This window comes from Rutidosis leptorrhynchoides, chromosome 2 (genome assembly GCF_046630445.1).
Source record: "Rutidosis leptorrhynchoides isolate AG116_Rl617_1_P2 chromosome 2, CSIRO_AGI_Rlap_v1, whole genome shotgun sequence".
Taxonomy (NCBI): domain Eukaryota; kingdom Viridiplantae; phylum Streptophyta; class Magnoliopsida; order Asterales; family Asteraceae; genus Rutidosis; species Rutidosis leptorrhynchoides.
This window is the reverse complement of record NC_092334.1, coordinates 398,750,806-398,772,491: the sequence shown is the minus strand read 5'-3', so window position 1 is coordinate 398,772,491 and position 21,686 is coordinate 398,750,806. Positions and strand designations below refer to the sequence as shown.

The window sequence follows — 21,686 nt, the reverse complement described above, 5'->3', positions numbered from 1 at the left end:
GATTGGTGAAATTTAAATCGGAGCGAGGCGGAAGATACGGGCTGTCGAAGGGTTTGGGTGGAGTTTTTATTTTAGTTTAGGGAATTTACATTTTACTCCCTGAACTTTGGTGTAATTTTCGCAAGTTGAGTATAAGTGAGGGGGAAGAATGAAAATTGAAGTGTGAAAAGGGCCTACTACTGTTGTCATTTTGGTATTGTGAAAACGACCATGAATCCCACGGTGTTTAGGGTATAACTAGAAAATGGGCCCGCGCGATGCCGCGGGGCTTTTGGGTTGCGTATTCATAGTTAACGGAGCGTATTATAGGTGTGTATATGTATTGAATATAGTTCGAGGTATTGAGTGTTTTTTTTAGAAGTATCCGTTTCGCGTATAGTTAGTCCCGTTGGGTTCGTAAGATTTTTCTGAGTTAAACGGTGGGTTCGAAAAAATTTAACGTGAGGCGAGCGGGAAGATGTGTTCCGTTGAAAATATGGATGAAGTTTAATTAAGTTTTTTAATTAAAATAATAAATTTACGCTTTACACCCCTGATTGAAGGGCTAAACTTAAAAGTTGGGTGAAGTTGTGGGGGAAAATTGTTTTTTTTTCCTGTTGTCGTTTGGACAGCGTGGGGGGTCAAACGACCAAACCCTTCACGTGTTTTAGTATGTAGGGGAAAGGAAAATATATAATATAATATAATATAATATAATAAAGGATTGTGAAAACGACCATGAATCCCACGGTGTTATAATATAATATAATATAATATAATATAATATAATAAAGGAGTGTGAAAACGACCCACGGTGTTTAGATATAAAGGATTAATTAATAATTAATAGCTACGAGTATTAAAAAGAATATAATGGTCAAAAACATAAAATAAATCTTGGTAGTATTATATAATAAAAAAACATAGGTTCCCAAAATAAAAATTTGCATCCAAACACCCCTAACCTAATTTTACTTTTGCCGTGGCCCGTGTGCCTAGCCACACCTCGGAACTAAACGTCATCTATCAATTCCTAAACCCCAAATCCAAACACTCCCTTATTATACTGCCGCTTATTGCTAGGGTTTCGATATTCTTCCATTTCAATTTCACAATCAAAGCTTCCAATTCAATCATTCTCAATTTCATCACCAGCAGGTATACTATCTTCTTGTTACATAATACTAAATAACAAACTTTCATAAATAATATGTACGGATCGGTTCTTTGAACATTTGATTCTATATTAGCCCTAATTTCAACGTATTCCTAAATTGCCAATCAACATTGTTAATCTTATTAATTTATTTCTGCAGAAGTGTAGGAAAGATGATTCGAGTTCTTGGTAAGCAGTGGAATGGTGTTGCAAAACAACTTAATGATTCGTGTTATCGTGCGTTTCCACTTTCGGTACATCATTATTCAAGTACTAGCAGCTCGAAAAAAGCTTACACTGGATCTGAAATCCTTAACTATATGGGGGGATTAGATAATGATAAAAAGGAATTGGTCCACAAATTGGTCAATTTTCGCATGAAACAAGGTAAAAAGACGAGAGTTCGGGCGATTTTTCATGAAACGCTTCATCGTTTGGCTCGTACTGATCGTGATGGGGTCCAGGTTATATCTGATGCTTTGGACAATGTGAAACCTATATGTGAAATAGCAAAAGTTAGAAAATCTGGCAATGTTCTTGATGTTCCTGGGGTTGTTGCTAAAGATCGTCAACAAACGTTAGCTGTTCGCTGGATTCTTGATGCAGCGTTTAAGAGAAGGACTAATCACAGTTCGAAGTTGGAGGAATGTTTGTTTTCTGAGATAATGGATGCGTATAGGAAGAGGGGAGCTGCTCGTAAGAAAAGGGAGGTTCTTCATGGAATTGCGTCTGCAAATCGGAGTTACGCACATTTCAGATGGTGGTAAAATGGTACCACAAAAGAGCTACTTTTCGTTAAGTAAGACATTGCTCTTTTTTAGTTTATATTTCAAGCTTCATAAAGTTTTTTTTATTCGCATACTGCTACTTTTATTATATTCGAAGAACCTTCCATGCTTACTTGCAAGATGACATCACTTAATCCTATATCAATTCAGATGTTAGTTATTTTTCCCCTTAAATTTGGAACTCTCACTTGTGATGTTGAACCCTTGAGCTGTGGTTAAACTGGTTGCTAGTTAGGTCCCAAGCCTTTGAAAATCGGAAAAGAATCTGTATGTGCGTCGTGCCTTTTTTAGTTCTCACAAATGTGTTGATACTCTCTCTGGCACTTTAAGTTACATCTAAGGATATAACATTTATGTTTATGATAGTGCTTAAAAGAAGGTTAGAGTTTCATAGATGATCAGCAAATGTGTTGATTCTCTCTCTGGCACTTTAAGTTACATCTAAGGATATTTGGACCCTTTACTTTTCTCATCATAATGGTATAATTGCTTACAGCAAACAAGACACACATATTCATTTCACATATCAATCTGCACGATTTTGATATTCATAAAATCATTACACGCACAAGTTGCATTTGAAACTTGAACTTACAAATAGTTTCTTTTCTTATTTTAAATGTTTCCTTCTTCTGGAGCATTCGAATCTCTAGTCAAAATGAGTTCTCGTCTTTCACGATGCTTGTAGCATGAGCTGTAAAATTAGCAAAGCACATTCCTTTTCTTGTCTATGATATTCACCACCAAGAGTCGTTTTAATGCCCTTCGTCATGGTTTGATTAGTTAAGGCTTCTTAAATAGCTGTCTATGATTAAACGTATCTACCAACCTTCGTTAGTCACTAGGTGTTGAATCTAATGTTCTATAAAGTTGAGAAAAATCAACTGACATTTCCAAACTTATATCAGTTTCTTTTAACTTTGAGTGAATTTTACTGATCATTGATTATTAAATAAGTAGTTTGTTCGGAACTATTATGTTTTGTCATATGCTACAACTACTAAATATCTACAGTCGATATACTAAAATTGTTTAAAATTCTGTTATCTGCTTATCCCCATGTGGAAGATAAATTGCTAAAAGGTCCTCAAACACCTGGCATTTATATTGTGTTCAGAACAGTACACTACTAGAAGACTTCTTTATAAGACCTCCATTTCCAGCCCTAAAAGGAAATTGATAGTGTATACTAATAGCTACCAGGTAATCGAGGCTATGTATAGCCTGTAAATACAGATCTAAACCTACTTTTGGAGCAAATGGTCTATGACTCATTGGGGTTCAACATAATGTGCCTAGTAAGTTGTTCCACGTCTAAGATTTTAAGACCAAACGTCACACCATAGCCATTTAAGGTTTTTCTTTTCTACTCACCCTTACATATTATTACATGGGAAGAAGCTAGGAACCCTTAATCAAGTCCAACAATTGACATGCTATTCAGTTGTCTATTCCATCTCTATGTTTTAGTTTTGTTATTTACGCAATTTCAGTGGTTCTGTTGTATTTTGTTATGATCTATTATTTGTTTGTAAAACTCTTTGTGATTATGTATAGAATGTATGTGTGGGGCTGGGAAACATAGCTATTATATGATTGTAAAAATCTTAGGATTCGCAAGACGTGTAAGAAGTTACGAAACTCACTTGCATTAAAGGGGGGTTATACCATGTGTGCTAATTAGGTGATTTTATGGGGTACACATACAAAATTTGATGTATATATATCATATTCCTAATTACTAATTAGGTGCTAGTTAGGTGTTATATGGCTGCCACGAAAGTGTTTGGAAACGGTCACCGAGTAATCCGGTTAGGCTATGTACAATGGAGTAAAAAATATTCACCCTCCCGGGTAACCTCAACAACCTCAGCAGGGAAAACCGAAAACCTTATCACTCAGTATCGTATTTCTAATGCTTCGTTGAGATGTCCATTTCAACTAATGCATTAACTAAAACTTGAAAAGGATTAGAATATCTGGCATCTTGGGTACTATTTAGTCAATTCTACTTATTTTATTCTTATTGTTTCAAATTTTGCAGGTAATTTTGTCACTTTATTATCCCTTTCTTGAACTGCTAATTTTAAGCGTGAAGATTAATGATGCTAGACAATTGAAATGGCAAAAATAAGTCAAGTGTTCACCGCTTGTAGTAGAACTAGCGTATGTAATGGATGCTATTATTTCTTGTCTCAAAGTAATGAAGCAATATTCTCCTTTTAAAGTAAAATGGGTGATTACTAAAAACTTGATTTGGTTGTGATCATATAGCCATGTGCAAGCTTCGTGTCTTGAACCTTTAAAATTCTTATAAACGATGCTGGGAATGCTTGTATGAACTTTTTTTTATCCGGCCAAAAACAAGAAAATATATCGATTTGGGTTTAAAATTGCAGTTACACTTGATTGAGATAAAAGTCTGCCATAATTGATAAATATCAGCATCAATGTCCTTAAATGTATCCAACTATAGATGGTTATGAGGGTCATCATGACCTATTGGATCGTGACAAGTGTACATTGTTTGTATCCAAACTTTATCTTAATTTGTTGTGTGCATCGAACTTTTAGATATTGCTAATTTATGCAACCAACTTCTTGATACGCTGAGGTGTTATGTTTTTTTTTTTTGTTTGTTTGATAATTTGATGATGTGTTAGATGGCGTATCGACTTAGTAAAAGAAATATATTGCTGCTGACATATACATTGTACTGAATGGTTTTTCATATACATGAAGGTATGTATATACATGTATGTATTTCTTAAGCTACAATACAATGATCAATCACATAATGATTATAATCTTATTTTATACACAAAAACATAAAATCAAAAACATGTCCTACAAAACATGAATGTATCATAAGACCCCTCAAACAAAACAATCAACAAATCAATTACATGTCCTAATTCCACAGAGCCATGGCCACTGACATCACTGTTATTCCAATCCAATAGAATCCTCCATGAAGAATTTTGTTACCTGCAAAATCAAAAGTCAACATAAACAAAAAGTCAAAGTCAAAACTGATGACTTTTTATAGTTTACATTTCACATTAACTTTTGCTAAGATTGATTATCAGCCATACCTTGATTGCTATCACCACCTTGATTGCTACCACCAGTAGGAGAATTTGTGTCTAGTACTCGTACTCCAAGGCTACTGCAATCGCTTCCAATAGCGCCTGTTTCGAAATTTCTTCAAACATCAATATAACTATGATTTATTTGGTTATATTTATAAGTTAATAAAGATCAATGATCGATGCGTACAACTGCTCATGCATGGGAAATGGGAGATGTTCATGATATTTGAATATCCAGGATTGCAATCACATGTATGCCTATACGTATGATTCATGTTGCAGGTACCTTCTCCACAGTAAGCCCAGTAACAAGCTACAAAGTACCATAAGAAGTAACTTTAAAATACGATTGATAGCTATCGGACGAGATAAAATTCAAGAAAAATAACGATCAATGATTACATACGATCAAAGAACGAAATATTGTAAGGGATTGGAGGAGCTGGGGGAGGAGCTGGCATGCACGAGTAGTCGAGGGAACCTGCAATCAAAATTTAAACAAATATTAATGTCACATGCAGTTGTGTAAACGAGCGAGCCCAAGCTCAATCTATTGAGCTCGGCTAGTTTTGTGCTTAACATATTAAGCCCGAGTTCGGAGTGTTTGAGAATAAACACGCTTGAAATCGGCTAGAGTTCAACAATTTTTTTATATAATACTTATTCCTATATATATTGAATTATTATTATAATTAAAATAATTACTATTATTATTTATTTTTATTATAATTATTATAACAAAAACAAAATTAATGTATATATAAATGAAAGACTCGTTTAGGCTTGTGAGTTTGTTCGAGCTCCATATAAGAAGCTCAGACTAGGGCTCATTAACTAAACGACCTTCAGTTATGTTCAAGCATGAGTTCGATATCGTTTAAGCTCGGCTCGAGTTGAGCTCCTAACTATTCTAGATCGATTAACTCGCTAATAGTTCAGTTGATCTTTCCCTAGTCAATAGTCATACGATGTTGAAAATGGCTAAGTGTTGCTATAACTTAAAAAAACCAGTACGTACAATTCTAAGGTTGTACAAAGTTTATGTGAACCAGCAATTGTATATATAAATAATGAACTTACAATTGGGAATGACACAAGGAAGAAATTGAAGATCATCTTCCTTGTCAAAACGAGTTTGTCGCCATCCTGAGTCGCACTGGCAGACGAAATTAAATGGTTTAGCTCGATCAACCGAGCATTTTCCTTTTCCACAATTCACATCATCACAGAGGTTATCTGTTTAATCACGGAGAAATGTTTACATGTGTGTCATAAACATCATAGTAAGTTTACCAAATCATATTATACGCAATTCGGATGCATATTTTGGATTAAAACACATCTAGTATATGAAATCCGAATGCATATTTAGTCATATACTTATTCTTATCAAATCTTAAAATAAGAACGTTCTTACAAAAGTGTCACCCTGTTATACCCTGTACCTTGGTATAAGATTACGACCCACAATTAACAAATAATGTACAAATCTTTTTTGACTCCGCTATAAATATGAATCGATGATTTACCGATGAAAGGAGAAAGCCCGGGTGGTATACTGTAGTTGAAGTTGAAGTCTGCTTTAACTATGGAAGATTGGAATACAAGAACAAGCATGATTGCAAAAGTAGAAGCAACAACTGAAAACTTGAAGCAAGCCATCATGTTTACTCTTTTGCAAATGGTTGAATGTTTACCAAGTAGTAATGAGTGACTTGGTATGCTTTTATATGAATTTTCATATTGAATTTTCAAATTAAAAATTGAATTTTCATATTTTAATATGCCGTGTAAAGTGAAATAATAACCACAATTATATGAAACTCATTTGTTTAGGTAGCATACGTTATGTTATGTTCAAATTCTATTCATTTGACTTTGTCTTTGTTGAAAATTTAATATTTAATAATTGAGGTTACGTTAGAACTTTCCTAATTAAAAAACAAGCTAGGTAGTTAAATCAGTTTGTATACTTACAGTGAAGCTGTGTTTGAGGATAAAATTAAACACGACATACGACAATAAAGCTTGAGAAAAGATTTTTCTGAGTAGTTTGAAACGGATCTTTTTCCTTTTACATGTTTATACATATTCTAATCATAGGTCTACAGGATATCTTTAAAATTTTAAGAAATACTTAATTAACTTAAAATCAATTGTGTGTAAATTATGTGTAAATCAATTTTAAACACGACATCCTACTAATTTCTTACTAACCTTTTTTTTACAATCAAATATGTGCAAATTACTTTCTTAAACATATAGCCTTTAGGGTCTGTTCTCAGTTTATTTTTGGAGAGAAGGGGAAAGAAAGAGAAGGAAGTTAGAATGAGATTGGTGTTCCTGAGTTCTTCATTAAAAGAAAGGGAAGGAAGTGGAAAGATGGATTTGCACTAATTTTCCTTCCCATCCTTCCTTCCAAATTGGAAGGATTCCAAATCCTTCCCCTTCATTCACCTCACTCTCATTTCATTTTTTCTATAGAAAATCTATGGAACACACCTTTAGAGCTATGATCAGAAACATTACTTTAAGACTGACTGTGACGTCTAAGGTAAGTACATGAAGTACTTTTTGGTGACGTGACAAGGTCAAGTACTGAAGTTGTTTAAAGGGGAAGGTCAAATTTGAGGGTTAAATTTGTGATGAGTGATGTGGTAAAATATTATTGGTAGTTGGGTATAAAATTTATTAATTAATAATATATAAAAATATGTGGCAAGTTTGGATTGGCTGGAAAAAAATTTGACACAACTTTTGAATCCGTCACATTTTCGACTGACGCCCGAGCATCAAATTTTGACGCCGCGTTAGGGGCGTCAAGGGCGTCAAACAAGTTGCTATGTGGGATGACTGAGGAAAAGTCACGTCGGGTTAGAATCAGCAAAATATCTAAGGCTATATATGATTTATACTGCGCTATTAAATTTATGTAATTTTCTAACAATAGCCGTTAAAAGTAATGTTGTCAACACGCATAAAAAAATGTACAATCAAGTACCCGCCATCACGAAATTGATAACTAATCGCTATGTACAATTAATTTAAACATCAGTCTATCCTTGAAACTTATCGTTATAAAAATTATTTATTTTTGTATTAACGTAGTATAGAAAGTCAAATGCAAAACTAGATTAACCGACCGTGTTAAATTGTTCAATTCGTCATATCTTGTCACCATTCAACAGATTAGGTGTTGATTTGTTATGTTATTCAATTAATAACTTGACTTTGTAAAGTCGTATTCAGTGAAAGGGGAGAATTCGAATTGACATATTAATAATTAATAATTATAATTTTTAATATAATTATATAATAAAAAAATTCTAATATGTCATTTACAAATCCACTACTGATAAAAAGAAAAATGATTACTCCTTTTTTTTTTTTTTTTTTTTTTTTGTTTTTTTTTATGAAAAGCAACGCCCCAAAGTGAAGTTGGTGAAGATTGAACCTGGATCTCCTTTGGAGAATCCTAAGCAAGTATAGGGGTGTTCATCGGTTCGGTTTTTGGTTTTTCGGTTTATTCGGTTTATTCGGTTTTGAAACTTATAAAATCAAAACCGAAAACCAAACCGAAACCAAATTTAAATATCAAAACCATAACCATAACCGAACCGAAAACCAAATTTGATTTCGATTTGGTTTCGGTTAAAACCGAAAATCATTAAAAATAAAAATCATAACCAACATAAACTTACATATAAATTATGAATTACGGTTGTGGAATTAATTTAAGCATACATGGTATATAACATGTTTATTGTTTAATAAAAATGTAATAATACATCAAATATAATATAAATATATAAATATTATAAATATAAATATGTTTTAATATGTTATTAATTTGAATTTGTTTTTAATTTGGTTTTCTATTAACCAGATTTAAAATTTTCAAAACCAAAAACCGAATTACGAATTCGGTTTCAGTTTCGGTCGATCCGAAAATCGTTTAAAAAATTCGGTTTGATTTTTTTTGGTTTGGATTCGATTCGATATTCGGTTCGGTTTGAAACCAAATGGTGCATACCCATACAAGCAAATAACCACTCAACCAACCCTTTGGGGTTAAAATGATTATTCCTTCTACTATTTCAATCTGATAATTCTTTTAATATATTAGGATTATTACAAATGTCATTTACAAATCCACTCTATAGGACATGATTTTTTTTATGGGAAATTGTTCAAAATACACCTTTTTTAATGCTTCAAACAAAATACACTTTTTTAAAAAAATTGTCTTTTTACACCATTCGGTAGACGGAATTTCTGTCTACCACCTTTATCTGTCGTCTACTACCATTTTTACAAAGTAGTAGACAATAACAACAAGGTAGTAGACAATGAGAACAAAGCAGTAGACAACCAATTACAAGGTAGCTGACCGTCTACTGCCTTGTTGTTATTGTCTACTACCTTGTTGTAGGTGTCGACACCAATAATACATATCAGTCGACACCTACAACAAGGTAGTAGACAGTAACAACAAGGCAGTAGACGGTCAGCTGGCTGTCTACTGCTTTGTTCTCACTGTCTACTACCTTGTTGTCACTGTCTACTACTTTGTAAAAATGGTAGTAGACGACAGATAAAGGTGGTAGACAGAAATTCCGTCTACCGAATGGTGTAAAAAGGCAGTTTTTTTTAAAAAAGTGTATTTTGTTTGAAGCCTTAAAAAAATGTATTTTCATCAATTTCCCTTTTTTTATTCTTCTACATTATTTTTTTGTAGAATGATTGATAGTTATAAAATGTACATTAAATCATTACGGAGTATTTTAAAAGGAAAAATAAAATACAAAAGGATGTCCAATAGACAGTAGTCTAGTAATGGAGAGAGAATGAGAGATACACCACAAAGCAATTAAAATGAATCTTAAGTTTAGAATGAATGAATCTTTTGATTATTACTCTGTATAAACGTTGAATATGCAATTAGAATGAATCTTAAGTTTATAAGTAAATGTAAGACCATCTTTATCCCTGAAGGGGATGATGGGCGTGTTGCTGGGTGTGGTGGGGTGTTTGATGAGCGTGCTGCCATGTTGCTGGGTAATGGATGGCGTGTTGAGTGGCGTGTTAAGGGTATTTTTTATTTCTTTTTCATTTTTCTTTTAATTTTATTGATTTATTAATTACTTTATACTATTATTTTATTAATTAAAAAGAAAACAAATACGATTAAAATTAAATAAAAACGATACGATTACATCAATAAAAACGATACGATTATATAATAAAGACGATACGATAGACGATACGAAAAATAAAAGTCATAAACTAATATATAGAATCCTGACTCACGTAACCTTCTTCAAGGCTACTCGAATCGGAGGGCTCCCGATTAACCGGAGTAACGCCCATGTTTACAAGATACAAGACAATTCGACATGGTCGTGTCCTGGCTCGCTCTTTTTGCTCATCCCATTGCTCATCCGTAAACAGAAACATCAACGATTGATGCTCTTCGTCAAAATACACAATTTGCGTAAATACGTATGGTGTTTCTTTTTGGAGAAACTTGGACAGCTTCGTCCAATCTTCAATATCGGAAACGTCAACATCTTCAAATGATTTTTTTTCCCCGTCTACGTACGATTTCAAGTCTTACTCAACTCGGCCCCCGTAGTGAACGTCAAGAGAAAGTTTGGTGGAAGACATTCTGTTTTGATAAAATATAGAAGTGTATATGTTTGTGTTGTGTGAATATGTTTGTGTGTATCTATGTATATATATAGAAGAAGAAGAAGAAGAAACCGTTGCATGAATTATATCCGTTACAAATCGAATACGTGTACATTATTACCCAAACACGCCTACGATTTTCACGTGTTAACTTGGAGCACGCGGCCCCAATCTCCACCCAACACGCCGCGCTACTACGTGTACGCCGGCGTGTTGGTGCAGCACACTACCGAGCACGCTCGGCTAAAGAAGGTCTAAGGATATTACCCAAATATGTACACATTAAAGGATGTCTTCGACGGTAGCCTAGTAACCGAGAGACATACACCAGCATAAGTCATGGGTTCAATTTCAGCCTCAATTTCTTTAATAATAAGTTATTTGATTTCCTTTTCTCATGTTGACCGGTCGATATAGGTCAGTTTTTCTTTTTTGTTTAAGTTTGAGGGTTGAATATATGTATTTAAAAACCAATTTGCATATTCTACGTTTATATATAGGAGTAATAATCAAAAGACTCTTAATCAAACGCTTAAAAAGTTAATAATGACATTAATCTTCTAGAAATAGAAAGACTAAAAACTCATTTACATTGAGGGCCAATCTACTTGTGATGGAACTTGGAATAAAATAACAGAAATTTAAGACTTATGTGTAAGTAGCTTTTATTAAAAGAAATGAACCGAATGTTATCATACGGAACCTTCTTTTTGAAATATATAAGCAAAAGTAGTTATTAAAACGTCAAAGGTTAAACACAAATGGTTAAATAAAGTGTTAAAACATAATTTAAACATCAGTGACAATGTCACGTAGGGATCACGTAGGGATGATAATGAATCAGATATGAATCGGGTGATGCCCTATACATATTCATTTAACTTTTTTTCATCCATATTCATATTCATATCCATTTAAATTCAGTTCATCCATCTATATCCACTAAATTAAGCGGGTTAATGAATATCTATTAAATATTAAAAGAATGTTATAATATTTTCTAATATGCGATGAAAACAAACACGTATTATAATAAAAATAAATATAACACAACATAATTAATGTTTATTCACAAGAATGTGTAATTTTTGTCGAAGATAGAATAAAATTTGTTAAATTTACTGTTAATCAAAGATTATGAAAATTTAAATATGTAATTTTTATGTTTATTTTGTTAGATATACGTGTTCTATTTTAATATATCATTATTATTTCATTATAAGGTTGAAAGCAAAATGTATATCTAACCGAAGATGTATTTATAATAGTAAATATGATCAATATTTATGTATATGTTTATGTATTTCGGGTGTTAATGGATATATTCATAGATGAAACTTTTCATCCATATCCATATCCATTAAGGTTCATCTATATCCGTATTCATATCCATTTAGATTCATCTATATCCATCACAAAACGAGTGAATAAAGTGAATATCCATGGATTGGATGACCAATGTCCTCCCTAATGTCACATCAACGCCATCAAATTTCCTCCCAAAACTAAATGAAAATTTAATCACCGTCATACATGACTCAAATAAAATGTTACCCAATATATTATATATTAAAAATATAAAACTAGAGTATAGACCTCAAAGCTAAAAGCAAGTAAAACAAAAAATACTAAACTTTCGTTTTAAAACATCTCAAATAAGCACGAAGTTGAGGAAGGGTGAGAACGAAATGAGAGACAATGATACTATTGGTTTCCTCAAGGGCCAAGTTAAGAGACTTAAGAGCGAATGGGGTGATCACCGATGAGAGTGGTCAAAGCCTTCATTATTTTGTGTTACCAGTGACCAAGACCCGTCACTCTAAATTTACATATATTGAGTTTAATTATAAATAATGCAAGCATTATGTAATAATAGGTACAAGATGATAGTCATAGTAGCAACACCTCACATACTGAGCCACTGAGGGTACCACTTAGTGGCTCCTTATTTTTATATTATATTATGTGTTGTTTCCATATACATCTGTTTTGGAAGGAATCTCTTATTTTAGGTCTCATAGAAATAGCTATTATTCAGTTAAAGTGCCAACGAAACAACAATTTTATTTATTGAATTAAGAGTCGTACAAAAAGTAAACATGCCCTTACTACAGCTACAGGACGTTCTATTGATAGCCTATAGTTGATGTACACTACACACGCACACGTACAAGTATAATATGCGTATCGGAGTAAGCAAAATATCCTTCTCCGGGTAGCATGAACAGGAGAAAACCTTGTCCATTTATGCATATCCGAGTCCAGGAAGCTTACCCTTTTTATAAATGCAGGTGCATCCAAATGTTCCATGCATGCTTTTTACACCAATTTGTCCGCATTGGTGTAAAAAGCATACATTGAAATATAGCATCATCAAGTCAACAAAGCCTGGCCCACAAAAACCACAAAACTAAGATACCACTGAAATACAAACTATTCTCATTATCTTTACAGAACTACTAGTTCAGTTGCACAAAACATTAGAGTTGAAAAAAGATTTCACTAAAAGTACTGCATTTGATTCCTTTTTGTTGAAAGATTTAAATGAATTGATGGCTAATAGAGCCGCATACAAGGGAAGTTAAGATGATGCCTGAAGTACACGGCAACGGTATTCTCCCAACGCCCAAATTGGGAAGATGTTTCTGTATGCTGCATATGTGATCATGCAGTTCCTGTTAAAAACCCCCATAATTTCCTGCATATATTAAAGAAGACTGTTATTATAATCATAATAGGAGTATATCTACAATTCAAATGGCATCTTAGGATTTACATTATGTTAATTTTTTTAGATCTCACTATGTTCAAAAGTGTTCATGCACAATATAATTATAATATGTTTTTATAATGCAATTATTAAGAGAACAGTTGAATGAAGCTTGAATTTAAGTGAATGTTTGTAAGGTACTTGGCCTCTGAGAGCAAAATATAATGAATTTTACTAATCTACGCACACCATATTACATTCCAAATGTGCGATCACATGCATATATCTTTAAGTAATTCACATAAAGATGATGAAAATGACATGAGATTACCTGTTGTGGGAAATCCCCATTTTCCATCTGAGAATTAATCAATACTCTTGCCGCACGATGCAACGGAGTTGGATCTCTCTTGGCCTAAAAAATTAAGTATGCAACTCGATTAACTATTGAGACAGGTTTATGAGAAAACAAACCATCAATTTATTAATAATTTATTGCTGTACTTTTTCCCAGTGAAACGGGGCCTACAAACTAAAAAGCATGTGACAGAAAAAACTATAATGGTAGAATTAGTTGGACGCATACCTGGTCAGCATCAATCAGAGCTAGCATAGCCCATCCTGTATTTACTACGTGAGAACGATTTCCCTCAAGGTTAGTATACACCTGTAGTAAATAAAATTCAACACATCTACAGAAATAAGTGATCAGATTTGGTACATGAGGTTCACTTAAACACACAAGTTATTAAACAAAATTACAATTTTAACCTTATTCTGACAAGAGAGGTAGCTCTCTCCCCATCCACCCGAAGCAAGTTGTTTAGACAACAAAAAGTTACAAGCTTTGCGAATGCTAGAACAGTTCGAGTAGTTTTTTCCAGCAGCCACTAACCCTTTTACTCCAAACCATGTCCCATAGGTGAAGCAAACCGCCCATGAACCGTACCTAGTCAACATTTGGCACTATGTTCAGCTCTAATTCTAGATATAAATGGATACTTATAGGAACATCTCAATGCAATATAAGGTGAAAAACAAACCATGAACCATCTGATTCTTGGATTGTTTCAAGGAAAGCAGCAGCTTTATTAACACAACGTTGTATATCTTCTCTCCTATGCTCAGGGTATAGCTTTTTGAACGCTACCAGAGCTTGAATTGCAGCTGAAGTACACTCTACATATCTGAAAAATCATACCCCGTTTGTAAAAATCATAAAGATCAAAACTTGATGAAAGTTTAGAAAAAAGGGGTCTTGATATCTTACGGGTAGTCAATAACGATGTCACCAAAAGTTTCGGCAGGATTGATCAACTGAAAGTGGGATTGTAAAGACCAGTAGCAAAAGTCAGGTTAGATTGATATATAGAAACTTGTTGCAACACACACACACACACACACATATATATATATATATATATATATATATATATATATATATATAAGCAGCATGATATAGAATAAAAACAAAGTACATTATTATGATGAGTATGTTAATAGACTGATTACGGTGAATTGTCTAATAGTAATTGAAAGGATACCTCTAACCAGCTGTAAGATCTTGTCAGTTCATATGTTGCAAAACCACCATTAGCATTCTGCAATAATAACATTCAGATTGATTTAGATCCATGTTATGGTAAAAAAGTTTAACAGCTAACAAAAAAAAAAAATATGCAGATAGCCAAGCAAGATTGAACATACAGAGCATGCATACTCACATTATGGAGCAGAAAAGATTACCAGATTATAGATGTGAAAGGATGATTACAACAACCAACATTACCTGTAAAGATAGAATAACATTAACAGCATCATACAGGCGATTTGCATCCAGTGGCTCATCAACAATTTCCGAGGGCAATTTTGAAAGCAGGAGTGCAGCCTAATATAATACAAAAGTAAGTGTGTTAAATAACAAACAGGAGTCATTAATATGGATAGCTTTAATATGATAAAGAATAACCTTTAACCCTTCTGCAGTACAATCTGAAATGGGCCACCCGTGATCTGCAGTTGAGAAAGGCCAAGCACCTTTTGAAATATGACGATACCAATAATCAAGATTTCCAGTGCAGTTATCTAACACCTTTAAAGGAAAAGGAAGCAATTAAAAGAAGTTAAGGTGACTGAAGTTAAAGGTGAAGTGACCAAAACATATGTTTACTACTAAGCGAAAGTGCAAGCACCTGTGACTTCTTTATGAACATGTGTCCTTTTTTTAGTGTAGGGCCAAATTCGTCGATGAGGTTTGTAGAAATAATTGCTTGCATGGCGAATGCAGTATCCCACAGTTGACTACCATTATAACCCTGCATCAGGTATAATTATTTGAGGTATAGATGTCATACAAATGGTGTTGTGATGTAAAGTCACCAAGAGGTCAACATACATACATACATACATACATGCATGCATGCATGTATTAGATTTATTTATCTATTTGTATAAAAGAAAACCAGAAAGTGTAAGGGTATATAATATATAGTGTCATCTCAATACCTGCATTTTCATGCCATCTTCAGCAAGCCACAGATAATCAGGTATTCTAGGGAGGTGCAACTTGAAAGCCTCTGAGTTTGGATCATCGACCCAGCAGCAGAGCATATTTAACACCTGAACTAGAGATTCGAATTTAGAACAAGAACACTTCGGATATCAAAATCATGAATACACGAATTATTTTGAAAATAAGGTTTAGAGTATCATTATAGTATATACCAGCATATGTAATTTTCACTATCTTGCTTTATTGGAAACTATAGTGAAATTCCCAATGGTGTGTTCATATACACACATGAATTGTAATTAACTTCAGTTACATAAAAATACTTAAGGTGAGATATATATATATATATATATATATATATATATATATATATATATATAGGGCAGGATCAATGGGGAAGTAACCAATCGGGGGGAAGCGGGGGGAAGCAAAATTTTTTATTTTTTTGAAATTTTTTTTTTCCGGCATCAAGATCACACGAAAATATGAACATTAGAAGAGACACTTCGTGATGAATGTTATTATTTAGGCGGGAAAACGATCGACAAAAATAACATTCAAGATAATATTGTTCGTGAAGAATATGAACGTTTTTTTTCTTCATGTTTTGTGAAGTAAAATTTAGCCCGATTTAGAGTTTAGGTTTTAGGGTTTAGGGTTTAGGGTTTGGTGTTTTGGGTTTATTCCATAAACCCAAAACACCAAACCCAAAACACCAAACCCTAAACCCTAAACCGTTCGTGTTAAAAACTCAATCTAAATCCTAAATCTAAACCCTAAACCCTAAATTTCTAAACCCTAATATCTAAACCCTATAAACCCTAATATCTAAACCCTAATATCTAAACCCCAATAGCTAAAACCTCAAAATACGCTCCAAAAACACGATAATTGTTATATATTACTTCTTCGAGCGTTTTCCCTCCAAAATAAAAACATTTATCACAAAGTGTCTCTACTAAATGTTCATATATTCATCTCATCTATAATGTTCGTGAACAAAGTTTTTTCAAAAAACGAAAAAGAAAAAAAAAGTTTTTGCTTCCCCCCGCTTCCCCCCGAATGGTTACTTCCCTCTTGATCCTACCACTATATATATATATATATATATATATATATATATATATATATATATATATATATATATATATATATATATATATCTGATGCCAACATGCTACAAAACGATAAAAATCTACAAACACAAAGAGCGTAAGAGCTAATTACCTTGTTTACTGGCCCTATGCATATATATCGAGTATTTTCATCTTCATAATGAATATGTTCCATCGCCGTACGAAGAGCCTTCTCTCTCAACTTCTTACCAGGCCACCTCATGAGTATGGGCTCCACAAATTTGTCAAGAGTTGCCCAAAGTACGTCCTGGATGACTGGATGCGGGTAATAAAGATCTTCCTGTAATGAGTAAAATACATTATTATAAAATAGCATAACTGAAAAAAGTGAGCATAAATGATCGTCCTTATTGAGATGTTGAACAAAATAAATAAACACATACGAACAGCATTGGAATTAATCATGACAGTCTCTCATTGACAAAAAATTGCAAAACGCAAATCTTCTGAGAATTCACTGCATGAAGCACACAGAAATATACTAAAATTAAATGTGGCCTCATAATTCTTTTTCATATTTTTGAGGGTATATTCAAGGCTATGATAGTCTTTTTTCGGTAAACAAGTCTAGAACACCTAGCGAATACAACAAAATTATGTCACACACTATTTCAAAACTCGAGTGTACAGATGGCTAGAGACAACAAACGCTTGCATCAAGAATGGAAATCAAGGCTAATAGATGGAACAAACAGTGAATCTAGCTAGATCTAAACTCAAGCAAAAAGGAAAAACAAGGTTAGTTTGTTAATAACTATGTCAAAGTTACAAACTTAAGATAAAGTGGGCTTGTAGACATGCATTGTAATCCCATCATTCAAAGCACCAACGTGTTTAGATGTACATCATAGTCTCGTGAATGTGATATAGTTTAACTTTCGTAGTTTTGTACATCCATTACATCTCCCTTAACCCTTAAAATGGTCTCCATCATGTAAACAAAACCTGACATTAGAAATTATCATGGACTCATCTACACAACTGCCAAATATACCTACCTTTGCAAGTTTGTCAAGAAAATTATATTAATAAATCCTTGCACGATCTGGGAACCTTAATGCCCAAGATTATTAGGAAATCGGTAAGTCTTCAGATGAAATTCCTTCGGGTGAAAAACTTTAAAACTATCGTCTTTCACAACATCTCATTCGATAGAAATTTAGTTGAATATACAAACTATCCAGTTCCTATTTCCATACATTAGCTATAAGATTACCTATAAGATTTGTGGTTGCGCTGAGAAAGATTAATGTACTTCTCTCAGCTGGCAACAGATTTACCACATTTTATGGCATTTACTAAAAGGGCTTGAGTAATATAACTACATCTAAAGCCAGCTCTATTCACTCTTTCACTACATGTTACATCGTGGCAAGAAAGAACAACAAGTTATTTAACAGATCATGAGCAACTCATAGTCTTACTGAAAAGAAATAACCAGGGATATTTAAATTCATCAGTATGTAGCATGTGTTAATGGTGAACCAAATATTAAAGTATTCAAGGAACCCATGTAAATGTATCTGAAATGTCAGAACAAAAGTGGAAAATGTATACAAACCTTTGCACAAAGGTTTCGTGCAATATTCCAATCTATCTCATGATAAGGGACAGTAAACAGCTCCTTTCTCAATGCTAAAACCGTGGATGTAATTGGTCCAACATACCTCTTCCCATATAAATACGACATAGGCAGGTACACCATTCTACAATGACACCACATCCTACCTGAAATGCCAGGTTCAAAGTTTAGCTGGATGGTAATTACTCCGTATTATTTTGCATCTAAATGGATGAGATTAAAAGTAGGTCGTACTAAAAAAAATCTGTTAATAATAATTGTTAAATACCAGGCACAGCACTCACCTGGATGCATAGGAAGAAAATAGGGAAGGATCCACATCTCAGGAGGCAACGGATTATTTCCAGACCACTCAAATACACCAAGTACCTGTTTTAGGCAACATATAAGATAATTAGATTGGTAACATAATGTCAAAAAAAAAAAAAAAAAAAAAAAGGAAGAAGGATCAAGAGAAAGTTGTTATACTGAAAGCCAGAATTTTCCCCAGGATGTTATCCAAGTGGCACCACCATGGTCCAAAATCCACTTCCGCCCTTTCTCCATCGCCCCGTCACCATCATTAGCTCCTTCACCAAGTAATCTTAAAGCGACATAGTTCAATGCACTACCAAACATGGTGCTATAACCCTCAATGTGTAGGCCCCATCCACCATCTATATTCTGTAGGTACAATATCTTTTACTATAATTTCAATGACTCTTGAAAGAATAGATGATAAAGAATCCCTTTACAAGTGTAAAGTCCATAATATGTTTTTATCACATGCCTGATGATTGTAGAGGTAACGGCACATCTCCCGTTTATGTTCTTTGGATAAGACTGCATTCAGTGCCCCGGTAATAGTTAGAGTAATAACCTGATACAGTTGATTAACTTGTATTGTCAGCATTTACATCGGTTATGAATCTGCTGCAGAAGGTAGTACCTACAAATATAACAAAAGGCCTTCCATTCTGACAGCTGGCGGCACACTCATATAAAAAGATATATTCTTTTATATATGAGAAAATGTAGTACAAGTGGAAGAACGATAAAACTAACCAAGCCAGGCAACAAAAACATAGGGCCCCCGTAGTCTCCTGGCCAATGTCCATCATCTGCCTGGAGAATTGAGTGGAAATCAATAGCCCTTCTTAGTACATTTGTTACTTTATCCTCGGTAATATCCTCGGCATCTTTAATATTGACTTTCGGTGGGTAAACAGAGAGGGATTTCTCCTTTGCAAACTACAAACAAAAAACATCAGATGTCAAAGGATACATTAGAAGCGAAATAAGGCTTATGAAATAAAGGCGTTTTAATTTCTGTATTTCCGCACCAACAAAGATACACAATGAAAAATGGTTTACGCCACTCATCAGCATTTACTAGCATCGGAAGTATCATGAAAATCCCTAAGGAGGCACCAAAATTTATATCCTGTAAGTATGGGCGGATAAAGTATGTCTATATACTTAACGCCAGAGAAATCAAATGAAGCTGTGATTTTCACCAAATAAAAAATTAAGTTTTTTTCAGCCTTTTTACAACAATCCAACAAAATATGCCTCCTATCAGAAGATACGAGGATTTCACAGATCTAACTATAATTAAACTAATCTGGTCAACGAATACAGGAAATCATATAATTTCAGTTATACAAATCACCCTTTAGCTTTGGTTGTTTTTAGTCATAGTCATGCAATGCAATACAAAAACATGCTAGCCAGTCATATTCAATCCATGGGCCCACACCAGATCATTAACAACTAGATATGATGTTGAAAGCACGTAAGACTGCAATTAGAGCTAGGCCCATATCATTCATCACACGGTCTTCCAGTTCAGCCATATGGCCAATATCTCTCATCATTATACCATATTTGGTTATGTATTGCAACCAGCCTACTTTAAGGCAACATAACTTCTATCTGTCCACGTATAGCTTAGGGACCATAAGCATTAAAGGTGAACATGTACAAAAAGTCCAGTCCAGCAAATGTAACACAAACAAATAATAAAGAATACGAAAGTGTCACTTTGCAACTTGTACATCAAAATTATGTAATTCAAGCCGATGTACAGTTTTCTTTTTTAACAGCAGTACGAGATCACCCAGGGTACTTAACCACCCACGCGTTCATCTCTCGCAGTTGCATAACCCGCCCCCAACTGCTGCCCAGGAGGAAACCAGGCCCAATCTGATGTACATTGATTCATAACTTAGGCTTCTTTTACGATATCTACACCTATGCACATTATATACATTTATCTATGTATGTATGTTTCAAATAAACCCTTGCAAATCAATTAGAAACAAAATGTTAATTACACGTCAATAAAATAACTTCAAATTCAAATTTCATAAGGCGTTAATAAATATCTTAAATGTACCTGACTACGCATAATCAGATCTGAGCTATGTTTCTTTTCAAACCGATTTTCATGAAATGTTTGGCGAAGTTTTTCGATATCTGCGAGTTCATCAAGGGACCCCGCCGTCGGATCAAACTCCCAAAATTGCCGGCCGACGTGATCATTATTTGATCGGAGCCACGGATTTTGTCCCTCTGAGATCTTCAATTTCCACATTCTTCACTTCACTATCAATTTCACAAAAATCAGTTTCAAATCGGAACAAATTCAGACTACACAGTTTACATGCTAAACAACTGTAACAGAAATAGGAAAAAATGCACAAATTTAAACTGAAACGCATAATTTATTAGAGCACAATCGCATGTCAAAATTAATAATATAACTGAATTTCGGATTGCATTTAAATTACCGATTTTATAGTGGGCGATTTGTAGCTCACTACGTGTGTATGTGTTTTTGTTTGTGTGAGCAGAACAAGTCCTTCAAAGAAACTGCTACAAGCTTCAGCTAATAAATACTGAGTAACAATTTTTATTTTAAAAAGTCCCTGAATAACCCTATTATTACAAAATTGGTCCCTATAACTCTTATTAATCCTCTAAAGGACCCTAACAATATTATGAGTTACATATATCATAGATAGTCATTTCTTTCTAATTATTACTCTCTCCGTCCCAT

The 21,686-nt window shown here is 33.7% G+C and overlaps 3 protein-coding genes across 5 annotated transcripts; 1 reads left to right on the top strand and 2 right to left on the bottom strand.

The window, feature by feature from the left end:
- The first annotated feature begins 945 nt into the window (after positions 1–945).
- Positions 946–4,377, top strand: LOC139892212 (small ribosomal subunit protein uS7m). Of its 3 annotated transcripts, none has more exons than XM_071875255.1 (3): positions 946–1,137; positions 1,296–1,906; positions 3,968–4,377. In XM_071875255.1, the coding sequence occupies exon 2, from the start codon at positions 1,309–1,311 to the stop codon at positions 1,900–1,902; it is 594 nt and encodes a 197-aa protein (XP_071731356.1). In that variant the 5' UTR covers positions 946–1,137; positions 1,296–1,308; the 3' UTR covers positions 1,903–1,906; positions 3,968–4,377. The 3 variants fall into 3 exon arrangements, with proteins under 3 accessions (XP_071731356.1, XP_071731355.1, XP_071731354.1); XM_071875254.1 differs by having other exon boundaries at positions 949–1,137; positions 1,299–1,934; XM_071875253.1 differs by having other exon boundaries at positions 949–1,137; positions 1,296–1,934.
- A 326-nt stretch (positions 4,378–4,703) lies between these two features.
- Positions 4,704–6,680, bottom strand: LOC139889089 (uncharacterized). The gene is made up of 6 exons (XM_071872059.1): positions 6,545–6,680; positions 6,096–6,251; positions 5,422–5,496; positions 5,203–5,328; positions 5,019–5,114; positions 4,704–4,911 (listed from the first exon to the last, which is right to left on the bottom strand). The coding sequence occupies exons 1-6, from the start codon at positions 6,678–6,680 to the stop codon at positions 4,835–4,837; spliced, it is 666 nt and encodes a 221-aa protein (XP_071728160.1). The 3' UTR covers positions 4,704–4,834.
- A 6,259-nt stretch (positions 6,681–12,939) lies between these two features.
- LOC139892211 (cycloartenol Synthase-like) lies at positions 12,940–21,473 on the bottom strand. Its single transcript, XM_071875252.1, has 19 exons — positions 21,418–21,473; positions 21,024–21,232; positions 19,691–19,876; positions 19,416–19,505; positions 19,115–19,309; positions 18,931–19,015; positions 18,626–18,792; positions 17,156–17,344; positions 15,922–16,035; positions 15,609–15,731; positions 15,386–15,508; positions 15,206–15,304; positions 14,961–15,017; positions 14,687–14,733; positions 14,460–14,603; positions 14,188–14,365; positions 14,003–14,083; positions 13,748–13,831; positions 12,940–13,404 (listed from the first exon to the last, which is right to left on the bottom strand). Exons 2-19 carry the CDS (start codon positions 21,219–21,221, stop codon positions 13,288–13,290), a joined length of 2,277 nt encoding a protein of 758 aa, XP_071731353.1. The 5' UTR covers positions 21,222–21,232; positions 21,418–21,473; the 3' UTR covers positions 12,940–13,287.
- Positions 21,474–21,686: the final 213 nt, after the last annotated feature.

Excerpts from the sequence above, each read along its gene's own strand:
- LOC139892212 (XM_071875255.1), top strand. The coding sequence starts at position 1,309 with ATGATTCGAGTTCTTGGTAAGCAGTGGAATGGTGTTGCAAAACAACTT.
- LOC139892211 (XM_071875252.1), bottom strand. The coding sequence starts at position 21,221 with ATGTGGAAATTGAAGATCTCAGAGGGACAAAATCCGTGGCTCCGATCA. Across the intron at positions 19,877-21,023 it reads ATCTGATTATGCGTAGTCAG|TTTGCAAAGGAGAAATCCCT; the intron begins GTACATTTAAGA and ends TTTTGTTTGTAG. Across the intron at positions 15,018-15,205 it reads ATGTTATTCTATCTTTACAG|AATGCTAATGGTGGTTTTGC; the intron begins GTAATGTTGGTT and ends TTATTATTGCAG.
- LOC139889089 (XM_071872059.1), bottom strand. The coding sequence starts at position 6,680 with ATGATGGCTTGCTTCAAGTTTTCAGTTGTTGCTTCTACTTTTGCAATC. Across the intron at positions 6,252-6,544 it reads CGGGCTTTCTCCTTTCATCG|ATAACCTCTGTGATGATGTG; the intron begins GTAAATCATCGA and ends GTGATTAAACAG. Across the intron at positions 4,912-5,018 it reads AGGTGGTGATAGCAATCAAG|GTAACAAAATTCTTCATGGA; the intron begins GTATGGCTGATA and ends TTGATTTTGCAG.